At 55.0% G+C, this 12854-nt stretch overlaps 1 protein-coding gene across 1 annotated transcript in view; it reads right to left on the bottom strand.

Moving 5' to 3' along the window:
• Positions 1-12854, bottom strand: part of HMCN2 (hemicentin 2) — a gene marked incomplete at its 5' end in the record, with an annotated part of 182655 nt that overhangs the window by 46637 nt on the left and 123164 nt on the right. The window contains 11 exons of the mRNA XM_010856950.1: positions 481-612; positions 2343-2424; positions 3122-3324; positions 4097-4210; positions 4401-4562; positions 5303-5399; positions 6594-6781; positions 7400-7513; positions 9964-10182; positions 11795-11945; positions 12311-12453. Coding sequence (XP_010855252.1) covers positions 481-612; positions 2343-2424; positions 3122-3324; positions 4097-4210; positions 4401-4562; positions 5303-5399; positions 6594-6781; positions 7400-7513; positions 9964-10182; positions 11795-11945; positions 12311-12453 — 1605 coding nt within the window. The remainder of the gene's footprint in view (positions 1-480; positions 613-2342; positions 2425-3121; positions 3325-4096; positions 4211-4400; positions 4563-5302; positions 5400-6593; positions 6782-7399; positions 7514-9963; positions 10183-11794; positions 11946-12310; positions 12454-12854) is intronic.

Here is a 12854-nt window from a genome sequence, read left to right on the forward strand (position 1 = left end):
CACCCACTCTGAGTTTCTGTTCTGTGGACACAAACACAGGAGCCATCAAGCCCCCATGTGAATGGTCCTCAGTGTTGGGATTTCAAGGCCAGCAGGGCTGAGAGACAAATGGGGGAACGGATCAACAAGGTGCTGCCGGCTTTTGATTTTGCCAAGCAAGTGAAGTTACAAACCCAACTATCCCCTTCTGCTTTCATTGCCATTTCATTAAATAAAGAAACTTGTTGCTGTTTTAGTCGCTAAGCTGTGTCTGACTCTTCTGTGACCCCATGGACTGTAGCCCGCCAGGCTCCTCTGTCCATGGGATTTCCCAGGCAAGAATACTGGAGTGGGTTGCCATTTCCTTCTCCAGGGGATCTTCCTGACCCAAGGATCTAACCTGTGTCTCCTGCATTGGTAGGCAGGTTCTTTACCACTGAGGTACCAGGAGAACCCCAAACAAATACTTGGCAGCAAAATGATAAGGACTGATGGACTCACCGACAGGCATCCTGTCCTTCAGCCATGTGACAGCAGGTGCAGGGACCCCGGTCACGTCACAGCTCAGGACCAGGGGGCTCCCAGCCACCCGGCTCACCATCTCCGTCTCTGGGTTCTCAAACGTCGGGGGCACTGCAGGAGAGAAGCCAGATTCCCAGAATCCTATGACTCTGCCCCCTACTTCCTTCCTCTCGGGCCGATCAGGGAGGCCTGAGAAGCACTTCCCTGTGCTTAGGAGCTGACATTTTATGTTTTGCCATTGATGCGGATGTGAGTTGTTTTATCCACAAACGTAAATACGACCAGCAGCTGGCTATTTCCAAACATTTACAAAGCAGAGCCCAGAGGGAGAACACTTAGCCCAAAGATGGTAAATATGTGACTACTGCATCAGCAGGTGTTAACCTATGCCAGGGCAGACATCACTAATCGATCCCAACACTCTCTCCTGCTCAGCCAGCATGAAGTCATGCACCACAGGCAGCCACTGCCAGTGGAACACAGATGGCTGTGCTCAGGATGAAACATCTTCTCTCTCAAGGACCAGACATTGCACCCTCTCCCTGTTCATCAAGGTGGCCATCAGGAGAAGGAGCTATGAGCTTTGAGCAGCAGCAGACCTGGTATCAATAATTTTCAACACTGGTATTCAGTATGGTCGGGGTTGGATCCATCCACTGTCCCGGTGGTACAGAAGCTGAGGCTTTGGCATCTGTGGCAGATAGCTGGTGTCTCTCTACCTGTCCTTCCCATCTCGCACAGGGTCACTTGGGCAGAAACTACATTTCCCAGTCTCCTTTGCAGCCTGCTGTGGCCAGCTGCTCAAGTTCTCTGTGTCTCCTCATTTCTGCTTCACCGGCTGGTATACAATGCAACGTATATATGCTGAATCACTTCAGTCGTGTCTGACTCTTTGCTACCCCATGGACTATAGCCTGCCAGGCTCCTCTGTTTGTGGGATTCTCCAGGTAAGGATACTGGAGTGGATTGCCATGCCCTCCTCCAGGGGATCTTTCTGACTCAGGGATCGAACCTGAGTCTCTTATGTCTCCTGCATTGGCAGGCAGTTTCTTTACCCCTAGCACCACCTGGGAAAGCCCAAAGATGGAATGCAGACAGGGACAACCCTCAGCGAATGGGAGATCAATACGATGGAAGGATCTTGGTCCCTAAATTAGCATTTGATAAGTCCAGAGCTACCCTCCAGCCCAGATGCTCACTTCTAGGCTTTTGGATGAGAGAGGTAAACTTCTCTCTTCCTTGATGCACTATATTTTGGGGTCTTTTTGTTACACAGCTGAGTCTTTTCCCTAACTGACACAACATCTGACCACAAGAAAATCTGGCCAAGCCTTCATCCCTTGCTTCCCTAGGCAGTTCCAACAAGCTCTCCCTTCACCCCCAGCTTGAGCCACACCCAATGAAATGCCCATCTATGTTCCATCTTGGGCTGCTAGGGCAGGTGCCTTAGGGTTCAGGTGGGGATGACATGGTCCCAGGACTCCGAGGGTCTGATCTCTTAGGGCTCTGTCCCAGTGCTCCCATCCTGGGCCCTGTGCCCAGCCATTTCTAGACACAGTCATGGCAGACCATAGATGGAGCGCCTTCTGCATGCTTAACAGGCAGGTCCTATCTTCGGCTCCTTTTACTGAAGGTAAATCCGAGGCTCAAAGGGACAAGGTCACTCAGAGCAAGTCATCAGTGGAGTCCTGTTCTGATCCTGCTCTTTTCAATTCCAGATCTTGTGCCCTAAACACTCAGCAACACGCTTCCCTTTGCAGTCACTGCCCTTCCCATCCTTGGTAGCTCCATGTGCTGCCAGCGGTCCCACAGTGGCGCTCGCAGGCTGGTCCCCAGCTTACCCTGGACCGTGAGGCTGAAGGCCCGAATGGCCTCCCCGGCTGCATTGCTGACTCTACAGCTGTATAAACCTTTATCCGACACCTGGGACAGAGAAAGCACGTGATGACAGTGTGCATGCGGCTGGGGTGGGCTCCCCAAAACCTCCAGGCCCCAGAACCTTCCAGAGCAGGACTCTCCAAGTAAACCGGTCATGCCTGGGAGGCCCAAGGGGAGATGGGACCTTCTGGCCTTTCCCAAATCCTAGAGATGCAGGAGGGATGAGAGAAGGTGGGTGCAGAGGACCCAGACCTCACCCTCCCCTGGGTCTGCGTGTCAGCTGAGCCAGGGGGAGAAGGTTCCCTCGCTGTGGGGATGGAGCTGAACCCGGAGAGGGGAGCCCTGGGTACAGTTCCAGAGGAACAGCGAATATTCACCCAGTGAACACTTGTGGGTGTCTAATCCACACCAGGGATGGGGGTGGGCAGGTAGAACCGAGTCCCCGGGAGTGATAACCAGAGGGGCCTGGAGAGGCTTCTGGATCCCGGGGAAACAGGCAGGCGGCAGGGCCCGGATCTGCTTGAAGTCGTTCTATGGCTCAGTGCCGAGCCAGACCTGGGGTCTGGTGCCCTTTCTGCATCTCCCGCCTCCAAGGCTGCTCATCACCTTGGACTGGGGTTCTCTGGGCCGAGGAGGAAGCAGGCCCCACATCCTACCACCCAGCTGCCCGCCTGCCCCTGGCACACCAGGAGGTGACATCTCCAGGGCTGCCCAGGGCCGCCTGCACCTCCAGACAGCTCACCTGGGCGTCCTGGATCTCCAGCCTCTGCCCACCCAGCAGAGCTTGGATTCGCTCTGGCAGGACCAGGGGCTGCCCGTCCTTCTGCCAGGCCACAGTCGGCTCAGGGAATGCGTCTGTCTCACAGCTCAGGACGGCCTTGTCCCCTGCACTCACCAGGACCACATCCTGGGGTTTGCTGGGTGCCTGCCGGAAGGTGGGGGGAACTGCGGCAGGAGACGAGCCAAGTGAGGGGCCGAGGCCTTCCCCTGTCCTCCCCAACATCCCTGCAGGCTAACCGTCTATGGAGAGAAAGGGTCACACAGCAGACCCCACCCCAGGGGATTGCACTGACCCCGGGGGCTGGACTAAGAGAATCCAGGCCAGCACGCCGAGGACCTGCTGCGTGACCTGGGAAGTGCCTCTTGGCCTCTCTGGGCTCAGCCTCCCAGTTGGGGTACACGTGTGTTGAGTCACTTCAGTCGAGCCTGACTCTTGCGACCGCATGGACTGTGGCCCGCCAGCCTCCTCTGTCCATGGGATTTCCCAGGCAAGAATACTGGAGTGGGGCTCTGTTTCCTCCTCCAGGGGATCTTTCCAACCCAGGGATTGAACCCGGCATTGGCAGGCGGATTCTTTACCAGTGAGCCACCAGGGAAGCCCTGGCACTGGATTAAATGCTCACATACCACCATCTAATCCTTAAACCAACCATCACCTTATAGTGATGGGAGACTCAAGGCTCAGAGAGGAAGAGTGACTTGCCCAAGGTCACAGAGCAAGGAAGCACACAGCTGAATTTCAAACCCAAGGGCGTCCGAGTCTAGTAACCAGGAACGTAACCCCACGGTGCCCCAGACACCACTGCAGCAGACGGCACGGTGTGTCCCAGGCTCCCCCGGGGCCGGCTGCCCCTCTCCTGACTGTGCTGGAGAAGGGGTGTGAGGGTGATGGAAGGAGTTGGGGACAGTGCAGGTGGGGGGGACAGATGGCACGTACCCAGCACGCTAAGCTGCACCAGCTTATGGTCTCGGCCGGCGGCGTTGAGGGCCTCACATATGTACATCCCAGAGTCCAAGAGCTGAACCCGAGTCAGCTGCAGGGTGTGGGTGCCTGCGAGGGGTGGTGGTGGCGGGTCGGGGGGGGGCCAGCGCTTGGCACCAGTGAACAGGCCCCAATCCCCAGACCCTACGCCCACAATCCTAAAGCCCTCCCAGACCCCCAATTCTATCCCAGATTTGGGGAGGCCACTCAGCTTCCCCATAGAGTCTCCGAGCCAGGCCCTCAGCCTCAGTTTACGCACCAGGCAGGAGGAAGATCTCTTCTCCCAGGGAGAGGGTCCAGCCGTCCTTGTACCAAGTGACCTCGGGGCTGGGGTGAGCACGGACGTCGCAGGGCAGGGAGACGCTGCTGTTGAGGGGGGCGGTGATCTGCTCCGGGTTCAGACCTGCGATTCGTGGCGGGACTGTCCCCGCGGGGCCACCGAAATAAAGAAAGACGTGACAATACAGACCGGCAGGGAGCCGACGGCCACAGGGTGACACATGGGGCCTTCTGGGGCTCCTGGCACTTCAAACCAGCTCCTGTTCGTCTTCCTCATCTTGTAGAGGAGAATGCAGAGCTCAGAGATCAGAGAGGGAGAGTCATTTTTCCAAGGTCACTCAGCTGCTCAGTGGGAGGCCCAGAATATAAATTCAATTCAGGCTAAGTCCTAGACCTGAGTGCCCAACGCTGTCATCCCTCTGCCCCTGAGGCCACAGCTGCACTACGTCTGGAGCCAGAGATCTCAGCCCCTAAGATGCACATATCACAGGAATGCAGAGGTTGAGAGGGTCGACTCTGGAGGCAGGGAGACCCCCACTGAGTCTCTGAGCCTGTTTCCACGGCCCTAAAATGGAGCCCACCTCTCGGCTTTGAGCCCAGGAAAGTAAGTGCCCTTATAGTAAGTGATCAATAGTGGTGCTGGAAAGACCTTTTTCTTCTGAGAGCCTCCGAGGCTGCTTAAGATGGTCTAGTGGCCAGGGTCCTCCAGAGTTCTCTGTCCTGGGGTAAGGCTGGCACAGACCGAGGGCCCAGGATGCTGGAAGGACCGCAGCACTCTGCCTGCCTGCCTGGTGAGCCCACAGAGCACGCCAGGGCCAACCCAGAGGACCAGCCCTTGCTCATCTGGGGAACCCGCGGGGGCTGCCCACTCGCCCGGCTCACCTTGCACCCTGAGTGTGAAGAGCTTCTCCGTGGAGCCCGCTGGGTTCTCGGCCACACACATGTAGCTGGCGGCGTCAGCCACTTCCGCCGTGGAAACCTGGGGGTGCATGTTGCCAGCCCGATGGCTCTGGGCCCCCCAGGAACCGCGAGGGCTCCCTCCCACCCATCCCAGGCACGGCCGGCACCAGGTGGAGCCCCCTCAGAAGACCACCTTTGTCTACACGGAGCAATGCTTAGGGAGGTCACCCCACGTCCAGCCAGGGCTTTCTGTGACATTCGGGGCTGTGAGGCTGACAGATGAGTCCCTGTAGCAAACTGGGTGATGACAATGGTCCCCTCCCCAGCCCCGAGAAGGGTGCTCTGTGCTGTGCTGGGCTCCAGGGGTCCTGTGTAGGGGTGTCTGGATGTTGGGGGCCCGAGGTGCTGCCTGAGGTTCCAGGTGCCCACACGGCTCTGTGAGCATCTGATGGCCTTCCTAAGGAAGGCTGCCCTGTGCCACGCTGGCTGTGGGTGTGCTAGCCTCTGCTCCTTTTCAGGGGCCACGAGCAGCCCTACAAGGCTTCTCACATACGATTCTTCAGTGAATTAAATAAGTAAAAGTGAAAGAAAGTGAAAGTGCAAGTCACTCAGTCGTGTCCGACTCTTGGCGACCCCATGGACTATACAGTCCACAGAATTCTCCAGGCCAGAATACTGGAGTAGGTAGTCTTTCCCTTCTCCAGGGAATCTTCCCAACCCAGAGGTCAAACCCAGGTCTCCCTCATTGTAGGCAGATTCTTTACCAGCTGAGCCACAGGGGAAGCCCAAGAATACTGGAGTGGGTTGCCTATCCCTTCTCCAGGGGATCTTCCCGACCCAGGAAACCCTGAATTAAATCCCAGGGGTTCCAACACACTTCCAAGCAAAGAGCTTCAGGTGATGGCAGTTCGTTGGTCCCCAGACAAACAGAACTGAGTCACTGCAGCAGCTATCTTTATTTATAATTTATTTTTTGATCTTGCCACAGGGCATGTGAGATCCTAGTTCTCCAATCAGGGAGCAAACCCATGACCCCTTGCAGTGGAAGCACTGGAAACGCAGAATCTTTTTTGCTTTTGTTTTTAAATAAGTATTTTTTAAAAAGTATTTTTGGCCACACCCTGCAGCATGAGGGATCTTAGTTCCGCCCCCCAACCAGGGATTGAACCCAAGCCCTTTATGGGAAGGAAGGCAGAGTTTTAACCACTGGACCACCAGGGAAGTCAGCCACTGCCTTTAGCCTGAGCAGGGGTTGGGGGGGGGTCGCCCTGACCTGTAAGATTCGCCCATTTTCCAGGACCTGCAGCCGTGGGCTTGGGGAGAAAGGCAGCCCATTTTGGAGCCATGAGATGGTGGGCGCAGGGTTGCCCAGGACTGGGCAATGCAGGCTGACGGTGCTGTTGGCATTGACGGTCACCTCCTCTACAAGCTCCTCCGTTTCACCCAGGATCACAGGTGGAGCTGGGGGCGAAGAGGGTGAGAAGCGGGCAGCCTCCTTGGGAAAGGCCCCAGGAGGAGCAGGGCGTGGAGACGAGAGGTCTTGGTGCCAGGTGCTAGCTGGGGCTCCTTGAACCCTGCCCACCAAGCCCTTCTGAGCCCTGGAACAGCTAAGAAGTCTAGGGCACAGAGAGGGCTATGATTCACTCAAGGTCACTCAGCTAGCAAGCAACTCATGTGTGCTGTCACTCAGCCGTGTCCAACTCTTTGCAACCTCATGGACCGCAGCCCACCAGGCTCCCCTGTCCCTGGGATTCTCCAGGCAAGAATACTGGGGTGGGTAGCCATTCCCTTCTCCAGGGGATCTTCCCAACTTGAGGACGGAACCCACGCCTCCTGCCTTGCAGGCGGACTCTTTACTGTCTGAGCCACCAGGGAAGGCCCAGGAAGCAGCTCACTTGGAATCTGAACCTAGTCCAGTCTGGTTTCAGAGTCCGAGCTCGAAAGCCCTGCATCATCCATTTGGAGAAAGGCAAGACTACGCCTGCTCTCTACTTGGGCCCCCTTCTGGAGGTGGGGGGCCCTCACGGGGCCTTAGACCTGAGCCTCCCCCACTGCCCACCCCCAGGCCAGGCCACTCACTCAGTACCAGCAGCTCGTAGTGCAGCCAGTCCTCGCCCACCTCGTTGGAGGCCCTGCACGAGTACCTTCCCGCATCCTCTGCCCGTACCAGGGGGATCTGCAGGACCCGGCCTCCTGCAGGGACATGGGGGAGATAGAGGTCTGAGCAAGAACCAAGAAACCTGCCCTCTCCCCTGGAGGAGATCTGGGACACATCACTGCCCCACTCCCCCCACATAACCTGTGACATGCAGAGAAGCACCTGCTGTGCCCCGGTCACGGCACAAGAGGGCCAGTTAAAGCACAGTAATGGCTTGCTCTGCACCAGGCCCTGGGCTGAGCATTCCCCCAGCCTCTGACTCTGTGTGTTGTCACAACTCCCATCTTACAGATGGAAAAACTGAGGCTTCCTAAGAGTACCTGGCAGGGCTGAGCCCAGCTCCTTGATGAAGGCAGAGAGAAGAGGCGGAGAGCTGGGCACATGTCTGGGCAGAGGCTCTCAGGAGGCTGGAGTGGTTGGAGGTGGGGGCTCTTGAGGGGCATCACCTGGGACCCTCTGCGATCGAGAGCCAGCCAGGGCCAGACTCTGGCATCAAGGGGGCTGGAACTTGTGTCTAGCAGGAGTGGGGTTTGGGTGACTGTGCGCTCAGAATCCTGGGCTGGGGGGTGGCCAACCCAGGATGTGATGGGCTGTGAGTAGGATTCGAACCAGGGGCTCATTATATGCAGAGCCAAGGGGTGGTAGCCTGGACTAGGGAGGCTGTGGCCATGGTCAAGGGAGGGATCACTTAATGTGTGAGATTAATCTATGATCAGGGCCAGAATTAAGATCAGCTGTGACTATGAGCACTGTGTGCCCAGGATTAGGGGTTCTGTGGCCAGGGCAGAGACCAATGGTGGGACTGAGGGTCAGCATGTGACTGAGCTCTTTGTGTCCCCAAGCCAGAGGGCAGTGGCCATTTAAGGGGTCAATTACATCTTTCCGTAAGCCCTGCCTCTCCCAGATCTCCAAGGGGTCGCCTTCTTTCACGAGCACCAAAGTCCAAACCCTGGCATGGCTGTTCGCCCTACAGCCCCCTCATTCTTCCCTCCGCCACCAGCATCACCGCTGACCTGCGCCTGGCCGGGCACCGCGTGACCGTGAGCCGGGTGACCACCCCACCCGGGCTCTGTGTCTGGGATTCCTCCCAGTCCTGGACCCCTCCGCCCCAGGGAAGCCAGGCGTTTCTAAGCCCCATCCCCAGAGCCCTTTAATTCAAAGCCGTCCGTAAAAAACTATTCTAAGATGAAGCAGTTGTTTAGGCAGGAAGCAACCTAGATGCCCATCGACTGATGAGTGAATAGAACACATGTGGTACATAAACACGCTGGAATATATACTCAGCCATAAAAGAGGAAGGGGTTGAGTCAGTCCTAGTGAGGTGGAGGAACCTAGAGCTTGTTATATACATAGTGAAGTAAGTCAAGAAGAGAAAAACAAATATAGTATATTAACGCATATATGTGGGATCTACAGGGCTTCCCTGGTGGCTCAGACGGTAAAGCGATCCAGAAAGCTGATACTGATGAACCCACTTGTGGGGAAGGAATGGGGACGCAGATGTAGAGACTGGACTTGTGGACACAGTAGGGGAGGCAGGGAGTGGGGCAAATGCAGAGAGTAGCGTTGGCATAAATACAAAATGTCCATGCGATGGAGAGCCGGTGAGAAGTTGCTGTGTGGCGCAGGGAGCCCAGCCTGGAGCTCGGTGATGGCTTGGATGGATGGAAGGGGGGAGGGGAGGAGGCTAGGGAGGGAGGGGTGTACTCTATGATTATGGCTGATTCGCGTTTCGCATGGCAGAAACCAGTACAGCACTGCAAAATTTTAAAAAATTTAGATATAAAAAAAGAAAAAGTGTTTATGTTTTTAACAAAAAAGCAAATAACTTTAAAAGTTTCTTTACCAAATGAGCTATCAGGGAAGCCCAACTTTAAATAAACAAATATGTAAAGCAGGAAAAAGACAGAAAGAGGTCACATGACAACCTAGAGGGGTGGAAGGTGGGAGGGAGAGTCAAGAGGGAAGGGACATGCGTATGCTTACAGCTGATTCGTGTTGATATATGGCGGAAACCAACACAGTGCTGTAAAGCGACTATCCTCCAATTAAAAATAAATAATTTTTTTTTAAGGTCACATGAGCCATGATCTTGGATCCTGGGTGGGCATCAGAGCCCCATGAGAGCTTCTTCAACATTTGGGGTCTTAATAAAGGAACTGCCCCCTCCCCCCGGAAAAAGGGGCCAGGACATTACAGATCTCGAAGCCCAGAGGTGGGGGTGGTGCAGACGAGGACCTCTGTTCTAACCAGAGGCAGAAGGGGATCCTGTTCTTGCCTTCAAACAGGTAAAGGACTTCTAGCCCCAGTTTATGAAAGGCGGCTGAGGTCCAGAGTGGTCACATGCCCTGCCGGGGGTCAGACAGCAAGCAGCAGGCAGGAGACCTCAGGCCGCACCGAAAGGCGGAGGCGACCAGCCCTGGTGTGGGTGTGACCCTGGTGCCTGCCTGTAAAGGGCCCGCTCTTCCACGCAGCCCTGGCCTACCTTGCAGAACAGACACCCCGTCCTCGATGGAGAGGGGGCGGTCCCCCCTGTACCAGGTCAGCTCCGCGGCTGGCACCGCATTGGTGTCGCAGTACAGGTAGGCAGGGTTGTTCTCCACGATCTCCCGGTATTCCGTCACCCCACCCCGGGCCTCTTCACCCCAGAAAGGGGTCTCAAAGTCTGCAGTGGCATCAGCCACCTTCTGGAAAATGGGGGGTACTGGGGAGCGGAGGACAAAGCCGTCAAGACACACCATTGAGAGATGGGCATGAACCTCTGTTCAGAGATTCCCGTCCCAGCCTCCCCTAGGCAGGGAAATTTCATCGATTGAGCCAATCCCTTTCATCAAAGCAGTTTTTTTTAAATGATCTTTTTTCCTTTATTATCAGCTAATTTTTTTTAAAGATCTTTTTTTTCTGATGCAGACCATTTTTAAAAAGTCTTTATTGACTCTGGAAAATTCTGAAAGAGATGGGAATACCAGACCACCTGATCTGCCTGTTGAGGAATTTGTATGCAGGTCAGGAAGCAACAGTTAGAACTGGACATGGAACAACAGACTGGTTCCAAATAGGAAAAGGAGTTTGTCAAGGCTGTACATTGTCACCCTGTTTATTTAACTTATATGCAGAGTACATCATGAGAAACGCTGGACTGGAAGAAACACAAGCTGGAATCAAGATTGCCGGGAGAAATATCAATCACCTCAGATATGCAGATGACACCACCCTTATGGCAGAAAGTGAAGAGGAACTAAAAAGCCTCTTGATGAAAGTGAAAGTGGAGAGTGAAAAAGTTGGCTTAAAGCTCAACATTCAGAAAACGAAGATCATGGCATCAGGTCCCATCACTTCATGGGAAATAGATGGGGAACCAGTGGAAACAGTGTCAGACTTTATTTTTCTGGGCTCCAAAATCACTACACATGGTGACTGCAGCCATGAAATTAAAAGACGCTTACTCCTTGGAAGGAAAGTTATGACCAACCTAGATAGCATATTCAAAAGCAGAGACATTACTTTGCCAACAAAGGTACATCTAGTCAAGGCTATGGTTTTTCCTGTGGTCATGTATGGATGTGAGAGTTGGACTGTGAAGAAGGCTGAGCGCCGAAGAATTGATGCTTTTGAACTGTGGTGTTGGAGAAGACTCTTGAGAGTCCCTTGGACTGCAAGGAGATCCAACCAGTCCATTCTGAAGGAGATCAGCCCTGGGATTTCTTTGGAAGGAATGATGCTAAAGCTGAAACTCCAGTACTTTGGCCACCTCATGTGAAGTGTTGACTCACTGGAAAAGACTCTGATGCTGGGAGGGACTGGGGGCAGGAGGAGAAGGGGACGACAGAGGATGAGATGGCTGGATGGCATCACTGACTCAATGGACGTGAGTCTGAGTGAACTCCGGGAGTTGGTGATGGACAGAGAGGCCTGGCGTGCTGTGATTCATGGGGTCGAAAAGAGTCGGACATGACTGAGTGACTGATCTGATCTGATTGACTCTGTTACAATATTGCTTCTGTTTTATGCTTTGTTTTTTTGGCCAAGAGGCCTCTGGGATCTGCAGGAACCCACACCCACTGCATTGGAAGGGGAAGTCTTAACCACTGGACCATCAGGAAAGTTCCCTGATCACCCATATATTACAAAGGTAAAACTAAGGCCTGGAGGGGCAGTGATGTCCCGGTCCGCCAGGGCTCTTGAAAGAGCCCAGGCCAGGGTTCGGGGGGCCAGATGTGCAGACAACGATGAGAATAGAGCCCTCCTGCCAGGCCGCCCCAGAAGCACTGACACCCCCCAAGTCCCACTGACCCCCGCCCCGTGGCCCCACACACCCTGGATGAGCACGTTGAAGTTCTGGTCATCCTCGCCGGCCACGTTGGTGGCCACGCACAGGTATCGCCCAGAATCGGAGACCTGCGTGGGCTGGATCTGGAGCAACCGTCCTTCACCGAGGATGTGGACACGCTGGTTGGGGGTCACGGGCTGGAGGAGGAAAGAGAGGGGACAGGGATCAGGAATGAGGGCTAGAAAGCACCCAGATGAGTTACTTCCATTTTCACATGGGTTTTAAAACACCACATAAAGTGATCAGAGCACCCTGACAATTCTGTAACACCAGACCCACAGAACGTAAAAATTAGAAGAGAATTCAGTGAGTGAATATAGGGTTTCATGCATGTGAGACTTGTTTTCTATAAAGAGTTGAGCTTCTTATTAAAATATAAAGGATGGGGCAGGGCCCAGGACAGCTCTGGGGCCTGCTGCTATGACTGCCTTTTCTGGAAGGTTCTGCAGATGAGGGGGGCCCAGACTGAGAATCTGAGGCCGCCAGGGGCTCCTGAGCTCACCTGTCCGTCCTTGTACCAGCTGATGGTGGGCGGGGGCACAGCCCAGGACTCACACTCCAGGGTCAAGGTGCTGTTGACTTTGGTCTTCACTTCCTTCATGCTGACCTCCCCGAAGAGGTCATCTTTGGAGATGGAAGGGGGGACTGAAAACCATAAAGGAGTCTGAGGAGCAGGCCGGGAGAAGAGGTGCTGAGACCCTGCACCCCCCAGCCCCTAAGCCCATCCCAGAAATGGAGGGGGCTGTCTCTCCAGAGCAGAGGAACAGGGAGCCTGGTAACCTACCCACTCCCGGGGAGAGATGGTTATGGGACAGGGCAGGTCTGAGGCAGGGGGATTCCTGGGGTGACCTCTGGGGACCCTTCCAGGAGTACCAGGTCTCCAGCTGTGGGCTACCGGTATTATTGCACCGCAGTGTGAGTGGCAAAAGGAAGCCAGGACTGCTGTGGGTCTAGGCATCCACGTGACCCAGTCCTAACTCACTGGTTCCCTCCTCCTAAGTTCTAGGCCCTAAATGGACCGAGCTGGCCTGGCTGGCCAGGGACTA

This window comes from Bison bison, unplaced genomic scaffold (genome assembly GCF_000754665.1).
Source record: "Bison bison bison isolate TAMUID 2011002044 unplaced genomic scaffold, Bison_UMD1.0 scf7180017864375, whole genome shotgun sequence".
NCBI lineage: Eukaryota > Metazoa > Chordata > Mammalia > Artiodactyla > Bovidae > Bison > Bison bison.